This window comes from Phaenicophaeus curvirostris, chromosome 11 (genome assembly GCF_032191515.1).
Source record: "Phaenicophaeus curvirostris isolate KB17595 chromosome 11, BPBGC_Pcur_1.0, whole genome shotgun sequence".
Classification (NCBI taxonomy): domain Eukaryota; kingdom Metazoa; phylum Chordata; class Aves; order Cuculiformes; family Cuculidae; genus Phaenicophaeus; species Phaenicophaeus curvirostris.
This window is the reverse complement of record NC_091402.1, coordinates 21,344,596-21,356,156: the sequence shown is the minus strand read 5'-3', so window position 1 is coordinate 21,356,156 and position 11,561 is coordinate 21,344,596. Positions and strand designations below refer to the sequence as shown.

General features: G+C 43.4%; 1 protein-coding gene across 1 annotated transcript in view; it reads left to right on the top strand.

Annotated features, from left to right (window-relative positions):
* The first annotated feature begins 8,312 nt into the window (after positions 1-8,312).
* Positions 8,313-11,561, top strand: part of SFMBT1 (Scm like with four mbt domains 1) — a 31,411-nt gene continuing 28,162 nt past the window's right edge. The window contains exon 1 of the mRNA XM_069865846.1: positions 8,313-8,469. Within this exon, the coding sequence (XP_069721947.1) occupies positions 8,442-8,469 (28 nt within the window). The 5' untranslated portion in view covers positions 8,313-8,441. The remainder of the gene's footprint in view (positions 8,470-11,561) is intronic.

Below are 11,561 nucleotides of genomic sequence, written 5' to 3'. Positions count from 1 at the left end.
GATTGTACCTGGGGCAGCATCGGCTCTGCCACTAGATGATCCATCTTCTTTCGCAGGTTGCCAGAGCGCGGTGTGAGGAGTCACTTCAAATGGGATGCTCGGAAAGCTGCCAGATGTTGTTTTGCTGTCTGCAGACAGCACTCCCATATTAAGTCTTTAGCTTGGTGCATCAGAGAAGAAAAAGTATATGCTAGGAGGTTATTTTCAGCTTTGCTGTTTAAAACAGAAGATCTGGACTGAGAGCCTGGAATCCCATATTGCTAAAGCAGTGAAGTGGCAGGGAGGAGTAAACCCAGTTTCTCTTTTTCTCTTAACAGCTCCCCAAGAGCATTTGATTTCAGTAGTTTTTCTTTATATACTGAGAGTGGATTAATTTAGTTATATTATAAATTAATAGGCCCTCCTGGCATTTAACTTAACTCCTACTTCGTTTATTCCTGTTGCATTTATTGTCTTTAACGTCAGTGCTGCTATAAATTATGGAAACTCATTTTGTCTGGCCTCTGCCTACAGTCTTTTGATAGGAGAGTACTCTGGGCTGTGCTACAGAAGTGACTAAAAATCGCTATAAAAGAATTGGGATTTCTGTTTGGCAGGCATCTATTTAAGATCAAGAGGACGTTTCTAAAAGACAGTCATTTATGTGCCTTTTGGGTAGTTATGAGTCCTTGGTAATAGAAGTTTATGATGTGATCTCTTCGTCTTAATTGACTGTAAATGCACCAGCTATGAAAAAATTAACTTGGGATTTTGCATTATGAGAAAAGGCACTGAGAGCAGAGGCGGCAGCCAGCGCGTGGTTGACTCAGAGCGGGAGCGTGTCCAATATTGTGCGGTATTGCTAAGCTCATCTAAGTTTGCTTGCAGTGACAACCAAAACCAGAACTCATCACGCTTTTAGTAATTTGGGTTAAAAGAACAAGAAGATTTTTGTGTCTGCAGAGCAGTTCTCCAGCAGCACTGGATGTAACCATCTGACTGCTCTTCATCGCTCTCTGGCTTGTGAATCATTTAGGGGGAGGCTGGTCCCAGGCATCTGGACTCGGACTCGCTGCTGCTTGGTTTTATTTGTGTTTGTGGCAGCAGCGATGAACGTGATTCTGGAGCAGCGAGGTCAGGCAGCTCTGCATCTAAACTTAAAGCAGAGTTTGGCTCAAACATCTTTAATCCCTGCTGCCTCCTAGGAAGGCTGTGGCCTTTTGGGAAAGCTTTTCTGGTCAGCCTCACCTGCATATCTGCAGGTGGTTGAACAACCTGGACACAGCCAGCTTGAGAAAAAGCCCAAGTGGTAAATTCTACTTTTTCCTCACTTTTCCCACTGCGTTTTCCCCAGCTTGGAAGGGAGGGTTGCATCCCTCTAACCATATTTAGATGCAGCACTCTCTTTACCTTTCCAGTTTGTATTGGTTTTGTCTTTTTTTTCTGGGTGAGAAGCAAGCCAAGATAAAGCAGACGAACTGATGCACTGTGTGGTTCCCTTTCTTTCGGCGAAGAACAGTGCTGGGAAAGGAGCAGGCTGCAGGAAGGACTGGCTGCTGCACTCCTGGCTCTAAAGCTTGGCCGCAGCTCGCAGCAGCCATCCTCTTGCTGCTCTCTAGAGGCAGGAGACTGTCTCGATTCACCAGGCAGTAGCAGACCTTTGACTCAGCTCTTTAGTTCTGTGTGTGTTACTACAAGCTCAAGAAACGCTGCCTGTGTCCACCAGTCCAAACCAGATCTAAACCCCATAAACCAAAGGCAAATGGGGTAAGTCTCAATCGAAATAAAAGAGCAGTTGCCCGAGGATAAGTAAAAGCCACAAAACATCTTTATCGTGTATCCTGGGCAATGAGTGGAACGTCCAGGATGAAGAACTGTTGACTTTGTCAGGTTGAACAACTGGGGGGTGTGTGGCAGGAGGCAGCGTGGCTGGGGCTGCTGGGTGGCTGCACGGGTGCAGAGCCCCGATTGCTGCCTCCGGGCAGAGCTGTGGCTCGCTCAGGGGGTTATCTTTGTGCTTAGCCACAGCAGCAGGCTCCGAGAACTGGCACTGGGGGCTTCCTGCTGCGGTGGGTCTGTTGTAGTGGATCTGGCATCTGCAGCATAACGTATACCATGCTTTTGAGTAGATTTTTCCTTCTCTAAGTAATCAACTCGGTGGATCTGGTCCAGCTGGCTGTGTTGTGCAGAAGAGATGTCCAAACCTTTGATAGTTCTGGTTAAAGTGTTATTTCCCATCGTGTTGAACAAGTGCTCAGAGGAGAAAGGAAGAGATCCACTGGACCTAAAGCAATAAAAAGCGATGCTGAGTTGTCTTGACAGTAGACATTTTTTTTCCTTCTGAAGAAAACTTGAGAGGACGGGCGCTCTGTTCCTGATAGTGAGTGATGGTTGTGGCTCAGAGTCTAAACGATAAACTCACTCTTGGGTTGATTAAAATGCGTGTGTGTACCTTGCTGGGGAAGAAGGGAAAAGTTTGATCTGGTGAGCACAGATGCATTTTCATATGATGCTATTGTATGAACGAAACAACTGTTTTCGGTTTATTTTGTTCTCAGTTTCTATTCCTGATCTGTGGTAGATGAAATTGTGGTACCTTTCAAAGCAGCTGAAGTAAAGATTTTCATTTTACACAAGAAGCTGAAGTGTGTTTTTCCTTTTAACAGTATTTTTCCCTTGGAACCGGCGTAGTTACTGTCGGGTACGAGTTCACTTGAGTTTCAGAGGTACCAGACTGTGCTATAGTGTAAACACAGCTGCTATGGAGTAAAATAGCTTCAGTCTTCTCTAAAGTATACAAGTTCAATGTTAGTGCAGTAATAGATGCTTGTTTTATTAACTGTTAGTTTGCCTGTCGGCTTTCTTGGCAAACTAAACTGATGAAGCCCTCCATCTGCCTGGCCTCCCATTAGCTGAAAGAGGATGCAGATGGGAAGAACCGCTGCAGCGGAACTGAGAAAACCTACATCTTCAACGAGAGGAATGAGTTGAGGGGTTCCCTCCTCAGATTGTAACGTGGGAAGAGCGCGTGTAATGATGTGCAAGGCAGGTGATTTATTCTGGTTAGGTCAGTTTATATAACATGCCTGGATGTTGGGTACAGCTGCATGTGCTTTAAATACCAGCATAGATAAGGTCATCGCCTGTTCAGCACTGAATGGGAAACTAGTCAGAAGCAGTTAATCAAGTACTAGTGAATGCTGATAGACGTACCCCCTCCAGTGCCCGTCAGCGCTGCTCTCATCTGGGAGGCAAAAGTAACCAGCATCTCTGTAGAACTACTCTGGCTTTTTGTCGCTGTAGGAACACTTGTATTTCTTGTGGATCTTTTCCCCATTGATATGTGTTCTCTTTATATTTAGTTTTTAGCTTATCAAGGACAGCTTACTTAACGCATAAATTAAACGGCACAGTGATATAATTTAGCTGATAGATGCAAACATCTGCATGGCTGTTGTGTTTGCAGCATACGAAGTGCAAGTGTCTGGTCTTGTATCTTCTGGCCTCCAGCAATGCATCGTTTGTCAAGGCTGTAAGAGCATTGGGGGCTTTTAACTGAAGTGCTTTCTTAGGAATATCAGGTCGGAATCTGCCACGTGGGAAGGCGTTAGCCTTCCAGTCGGTAAAAGCATCTGATCTGCTTGGTCCAAGCCTGTTTTTCTTGAGGTCCTCCACAAGTTGGTCCTCTTTCTCCTTTGGAAATGCTTCCTGCAGGTGAAAGGCTGATTTGCTGTGATGACTTATCTCTACCTCCTCAGTGCTGTTTTCCTCTCTTTCCCATTTCGATGGTTTGTATTTTAGAGAGTTGCAAGTTATGATCTTGTTTTGCCTGGGAGGTGAGGAGCCTAGATGCCGTTCGCGGTGGCTCATCATTGTCCTCACCTTTGCCTTCTTGCCTTGAACACTTAGACTTTGAAAAAATAACTTGACCTGCTGCAGTGAAGCCCTCAGTCCAAGTATTAAAATTAATGTGAGGCTGGGGATCGGTAGACAGGTCCTAAAGTTCAAGATACTGCTTTTCTGTGGGAAAGAAGTAGCTTGAACAGATGATCCACAGCATAAACCTATTAAATAAGTTCTGCAGAATTAAAATTCAGGTGGGGGTTATGCAGATTGCCTTATTAGAATATCTAAATCTTCTGTAGCTTTTTGATGACTGCTTTATCATTGTTTTCCATATATATGCAGTGATGCTCATTTACAGCCTTCCCCAATCAGTTATACAGCAAATACCACTGCTATAAATAAAATGTCATTTGCAGGAGACGGAGTTCTGTAAGTTAAATGAGGAAGAAATCTTCCCTTTGAAGAAACATTAGCTGTGATCAGTTGGTCAAGAGTTTCTCTACAGGGTTATCAAAAGGAATGCTTGAAAAGTACATTTTTCCATTCCCTGATGCCAGCCAAGGGGTACATTTTTTTCAGGAGAGGGAGGGTAGTGTTACAGAAGGATTGACTAAAATCAGAAAAAGGCCTCTAAACATTGTTTTTTCTTTTTTTTTTTTATTTTATTTCTTGGTCTCGTCACACTTTGGCTTTTGTTTGGTCCTGGCTACTAAATAATTTAGATATTTCTGTCTAGTTATTCTCTAGCACTGGCTTGGCTGTTAGCTTTTGAGCGGGGTCAGTAAACTCAGATTTGTCACCATTGGGGGAAAAAAAACACTTATTTTTGCTGTTACAGCCTGAAGCACCACTAGTATCTGACAGATACACCACTTCATCAGCTCATCAGGCTGCTGAGCTGCTTCTGATCCTGGTTCCACCATGGGCTTTCCTGCACCTGCAAGGAAATCACACACTTGCCTGCAGTTTTGTCACCTCTCGTGGGAGTGATAGAGCCTCCGCTGGGCTGGTGCATCTTGTTGAATCAGTTTTAAGGTAACTTAGATTAGATTAGTTTGAGGTGATTATACTCAAGACTCTGTATTTGTACAGGGACTGTGACATTTCATTAGCAGCCCTATCTTTGGAAGATAGGGAGCAACTCAGACCAGAACGCATCTCATGCTAACAGTGCTGTAGTTGTTTGAGAGTGCGCAGGAAAGCTATGAGACAGGTTGGGGATCAAAGTCAGGATCTGACTGCGAACTCAGACTGCAGAGAGCTTTTACTGAACAGTCAGTGGAGGGTGGGATGTCGAACTGCCTGCCCCCAGCACCCTTTTTGTTAAGGAATCTTTAAATACGCATTGTAGGAAGTTCAATTTTGCCTTGCCTAGTATTTCTGACTTGAAGTGGCAATTTTACTCAAATAATTGAGATGGTAAGTGAGTATATGTAACAAAAACTGAATTAGAAGTTCTTAACGTTCACATTTGGAGACTTGAGCGAAGGGGCATAGCCTTTGAGATACACTATCTGTGGGCTCCCATGCGTGGTGGAGTCCTGAGTTTGTATTTTGCCTTCCCCTCTGTTTTAAGATGCTAATTCACAGTCCTGTCTTTGCTTTTGTATTAGGAAATACCTGTGAGTAGCAAATCACTATAGTCCTGTCAAGTTCTAATGTTTGGCTGGTGTGCAGATGCTTTGAATTGATGCTTGAGCTGTTGTCCCCTAAATCCAGCGCCGATTTTTTAGAAGTAGGAACCTAAGGTTAGAGCGGCAAGGCTGTTTTTAAACCAAAATCTAGGAGATTGGCTATAATTTGAGTTGGAGACTTGTGCGTGCTTTGGGAAAATGGAATCGTCAATGTGCTGATAAATACGTGTGGCTCCTGACCTTTGAAATTCTGTCTTGGTGGGGTGGAGAATTTCCTTGGGAATAAATGTCCTTGGTGTTGAGCTGGGCTTTATTGTGGTTCTCAAATGTCTGGAGGTGGTGTGAGCCCTCACTTGCTGATGGGCTGTGTTTGTCGTGTGGTTTTGTTGGCATTTGAGGGACAGTTGCCCTTTCTGTGTGTGGCTTGTGGTTGGTGAGAAAAGGGGTGTAATATGTTACCTCTGTCTGTAACGGGTGCTATTTCAATGACATGAGGAAGGAAGGAAGCAAGAAGGTGTCCGCTTTTACATATTAAAAGCGTTTTATGTTGCTGACTTCTTTTTTAAATGTCATATTTGCAAAGTACTTTCCTTCCCCCCTCCTCTTCTCCTTTAATTGTTGTATTGCCTGCAGCGGGGACATCCATCAGGTGGTTCACTGGAATAGAAGTTCCATTTCCAGAAAGGGTTTGGAAGACAGTGCAGGGTTTTTTTCCCTTGACGTGACTCGAGTGCTGAGCCGCACTCAGGTTTTATTCAAAGCCTTTTTTTATAACGTATGCACAGAATACGAGTCGGTGAAGAGGACTTGTTTGAATAAATCAAGGCACTTAGCAGTATTGCGGAGATATTTATTGTAACTTCATTAAGACCACATTAACCTTCATACTTTATCTGCAGGACTGGCGACTTTATGCAGATTTCTCTGCTAACTTTGATGTTTCAGGCACTTACAAATGAATTTTTATCTTTAATTGCCTAAAATGTATGTGCAGTGTACTTTTTGTTTAAGACACCTTTCTCTCACATAGCTGAGTATTGTGCCCTTCATATTCTTCATCCGTTGGTGCTTTGTTGTCTGGCACTTAGCAATGGAAGTGCTCTTCCTTGAGACTGTAGAAAGGGTATGATTTTCTTTTTTCGTTTGGAGCTAATAGTTAAGTGCTTGTACGATCCACTCTGCCCCCTCTAGCTCTCCACAGGTCGCTCCGTGCTGCAGGTCTCAAACCTTGGCATTGGCTCAGAGTTGTCTCTTGAGCAGCATCTGAATGGTTCTGTCTGTTTGTATTCTAAGCCAGAAGAATGAGACTGGTGGTGACTGTGACAAGAAGCGTAATCATTTCACTTGGAAAGTCTAGCCCAGGATTCTGTACCCACTTATGTAATGTAGCAGTTGGGGGGAAGCTGAGAAACCAGATATTTCATAGTGCTGCTTATGGCAGCGTACGTCTCAACTTAAAGGCTACCCAAACTAAGTTTACAGGCACTGTTTATGCCATAGCTGTGGGCCTTACAATAAATAATATGTTACGAAAAGCCTTTAGGTGAAGTGCATGCGTCATCTACGCTCATAGGGAGCACGTAATGAGTATTTCCTTGAAGTGAAAAAGCACAGGTACATGCGTGAATGGGTATGGGGACATGACCTCCTCTCCTGTTGCCTTCAGGCTGTGGACCAGGAACAACAAGGACCTTTTATCTTCCCTTGTTGTGTCAGCATTAGATTTCTCTCCTTATTCGGTGGCAGAGGTGTAGGTACCAGGTGCTAAAGAGCATCTTCTCTGCTCTGACAGACCTCTGCAACAGGTTTTCTGCCTGCCTGTGCAGGGTGAGGCTCTGTAGGGTGGACACAGGGCTTTTGGAATAGATTTTACTAGATGCCTTTGCAGAGGGATTTGCTGAAACCTGACTCTTCCTGCAGCTTCTTCCTCAGTCCGTAGGGGTGTCTCCTGTCCCTGCAGTCTCATGCGCCTTTGTTTTAAAATAATATTAAGCCTTAGACACCAGCTGATTTGTTTTAATTCAACATCCAACTTATGTTTGATTTCTTTTCATATTCAAGTGAGCCATCTGGCTTTAATGAACTGTAACTGTTTTTAATGCTGCCTCCAGTTGCTAACATCTGAATATTTCATGTGCTGAAAGGAGGTTTGAAATGCAGAAGTGAGTCTGAAGAGTCCAAAGGATTTCCAAGTCAGCTCTGTTCCAGCAGTGCTTGTGCTTCCCTCCCCTCGAGACTTATCAAAAGGAAATCTTTGGGGTGCCAGACTGTGAGCATCACCCATGGTGGGTTCTAATTACAAGCACGCTCAATTTTGTGTAGATAAAATGCCGGAGCTGCTCACAAGATCCTGAATAACTACCCAGCTTGGGCAGAATATCAATGGGCTTCAACAGGAGCTGCCAGAATTTGGCATCTTTTAAATAAACAGCATCTTTGCTGTTTGGATAGGGATTTTTATCTGGGGGGGTTGTCTTAAGTATTTCCATGTTGCAAAAAAGGATCTTGTTTTGTCTTGTTCTTAAGCGGTGACTTGGTTAGTTCCCTGCTTCTTTAGCCTTGTGAAAGGTTGAAGGAGCCTTTGAGGGGGTTGGATTTGTTGGGGGGCTGAAGACATGGTGAAAGCTTTATAGCCGACTGATTTAGGAAATGTTCTTCTCCTAGAATCAGCTTGGTCTGCAGATGAGGGGTGGGGAATAGCTAAACGCGCATAAACACAATGAGATGGCCTTGTTTGCTTTAAAGTTTTTGGCTTGTTGCTAGAATAATGTTTTCAATGTATCCTAAAAGTAGTTAAAATCTGGTATGGATTTTCTTATCGGATGTTCTTTCTGTTTTGGGTTTTTTTTTCAGAATCTTTTCGTGAATGTCCTGGCTGCCAGTAGAATCGAAGGCGGGAGGCAACTCATGACTGCAAAACCGCGACAGCCTTGAATTCCCCTGCTTCTGGCTGCTGGAAATAACCACTGGGCTGCTGTGGAGATGAATGGAGAACAGCAATATGATGCAGGTAACAGTCTGGCTGAGCTCTGTGGCTAGTGGCTCTCAAAAAAACTCCGCAAGTGAGATGGAACAAAGACAAGTGCAGTGAATAGTGCACGTGTGTGATGCTGCGTATTGTAGACAGAAATTCGCATTTGGATGATGCTGGGTTCGATCTGACTGTGTCTGTTGCTCTATTTCAAAAGCAACGTTTGTCATTGACTTGAAGAACAAAATCTCACCCACCTAAATAACTGTGGTTTTAAGAAGCTGTGTCTTTTTTCTCCAAAGTATCGCTATGAGATGGGCTCATGGAAATCGCAGTAGCCTTAACACTACTATTTTAAGGCATTTGTCTGTCAAAGTGATTAATATCACCTTGTTCTGTCTCCTGTTCATATTGTTCTTAATGTTTCGATGAGGTTGTGCTGCTGGTTTAAATAGATAACTGGAGCTGTTTGCTGCCATTGTAATCATTCCTGATTCTCTGCTGTGCCTGGTGCTCCTGCTTGGAGGGGTTCAGGATATCAATTCCTAACCTGCTGCAGGGTTGTATGTGATGACAAATTCGCTCAGGTTTTGGTTCACCTTGAAACACCGGCCTGGAAAGAGTGTTGATCCAGGATGACTGGGGATATTAACAGCTTTGCATAATTCCAGAACCATTTCAGACTCGTATGGGGCAGGGCCCGTCCGTTTTTCTGGCTTGCCTGCCATGGTTTGCTCTTTTCCTTGACGAGGTCCTTTTCTATAGTGTTGGTACAATTAATATAAAGTAAAAATTTGTAGTTACCAGTGTCAACAATTGGATTAGGATTTTATCAGAGTATTACTTTCCTTTGGTACTTGTCCAACAATCTGCTCTGCTCATAGGACTTTTTGCTGTTGGTGGGTCTGTTGTTGTCAATGTTACTGAAGAACTGTTAAATGTTATTTTAATCTGCAGTGCTTTTAGCCATCCTCTGCCTTATGATCCTGAAATTTGCTTTTTGATTATTAATTATAGCAATTCAGTCAAATTGTTGTCAACATTATATCCTCAAATAAGCAAGAAAAAGCAGCACGCGCAGGTATGCAGAGTATCTCCAGGCAGATGCAAATACTGTTTCCTCTGCTAGTGGAAACCGCTAACTTCTGTCGTGTAGTGTGAGAAAGAAAAGGCTTTAAGCAGCTGAGAACAACAGTACAGAGATGTACACGTAGCCAGCAGTGGAGTGTTTGCAGGCTGGTAGCTCACCCCTTGGTACTAAAAACTTTATTGACATTTTTTGGTCTTCCTCAAAGAGTAGCAGAGGTCACACAGTCCTCTGTGTGCCTTTGGAATAGCGAGGAAGAGTTTGATACCACCTTGAAATTACTCAACATCTATTTTCCCCAGCATCCTCTTTGTGCCTGGTTTGAGTACAGGTAGCTGTGAAAAGCAGTAACAGAAAAGAGCCTTACTTACTGAATTCAAAGGTAAAATCCAGTAAATCCTACCCATGTAAGCATAGCATATCGGTTTTGTTGTGCCCTTGAATATTGTTTCCTGAAGTGCTTTGAGTTAGAACAGTCCCTACTCCTACTGGAGCATTCCCTCCATGTTCTCTGACTTGTGTCATTTTTTCCGCATGATGATTTTTAGTGTTTTTTGGAGATTCCCCTCTTTCTTTTTGGTTTCTACTTACAGGCTCTCTGCCTACAAGAACCCAGACAGTGGTCATCATGGGTAGTTGTGATGCTCTCCTGCACTACAAGAGGGAAAGAACTTTCATTCTTGTCACAGTCTTTCTCAGGCTGGGATTCCAACCTGTCTTTATTTATTCATGGCCTTGCAGCTGGTATAGATGGAAAAGATTAACTGTTATTAAAATCAGATTGAAATATATCCAAGCTTCAGGGTGAGGAAACCTTTAGGTTTGCCTTAATTGAAGGTCTTAGACTTCGATGTGATGTACTTAAATGTCCATATGACAAGTCTTCAACTAAATCGCATTAAAGATGCATGGAAATTATTTGCAGTGAGAATTTAAGTTGAATCCAGGGGTCAAACCAGTCCAGTGTAGACTGTTTCCATTGCAGATATTTTTAAGGGCTAACATTGGGGTTTTTTTTAAAAAAAGCACCCTCTGACTCGGTGAAGCTCCTTAAAATAAAGCAGGAAAATCATTACATTTGCAGTGAGTGTTGGACAGGAATTTGTGCAAATGGTTTTTGTTGGGATTTTTTTTGTTTTGCCTATGAAAAATGAGTTGCTAGAGAGTTTGGGGTTTGGATGCTGGACAGTATGGAGCTGTCGGAGCCCTTCTCACCGCAGCGCAGACCTGGAAGGAAACGGCTCTTTCGGATATGAAAACACACAGGCTGCAGAGACTGTGGGTTAATGGAGTGACAAAGGACCTGAGTAACTCTTATCCAGCTGGGAACTGGTTTTAACTGTAGTTAGAGGCAGAAGGGTGGCTGGAACAAGAGCGAAGCAGCTTTCTGGGAGCTCCTTGTAGCAATTAAGTGGCAACAGAAGTTACTAATTGACCCTTTCAGTGTGTTAAGTGACCTGTGCCTCATTTAAGGAGCTTAACTGCCCCTCAGACAGCTATCTGATGATAACATGTTATTGAAGACTTGGTGCTGCCAGCGGCTCCGGAAAGAGCGCGGCTGGAAAGCCTCAAGGTCCGTGTAGTATTCCCAGGTCGAGCTACTTGGCTTCCAAACATGTTAAAAAGCAGGGAGCAGTCACGTTGCTTTCTGTGTCAAATGGGATGCATTAGACATTGCAAGCTGTGCTGTTACATGCATTTTGGAGCCGGGTGATGGTGAGTTGGTGCTGCTGAGCTGCTGGGTGCTTTGCAGTGGGAAAGGGTGAGCCGGCCCTCTCCAGGCAGGGGAAAAACCAGGCTAAGTTTGCTTTTGGTTTTCACTGGTCATATTTATTGTGTTTGAGCTAATGTTTCTCCCCACTTCGGTTCTGCACTGTGAAGTTAAGCATTTTTATGGTTATACTGAAGTAAAATGCTGTTTTAATGAGTTAAGAAATCTCAAAAGGTTTTTAAATAACATTATTTCTGCCCTTCCCCAGGTCTATTTCCTCAATAAATTGAAGATTAGACCCTAAAAGTGATGGTGGTACTCAGACTCTGAATT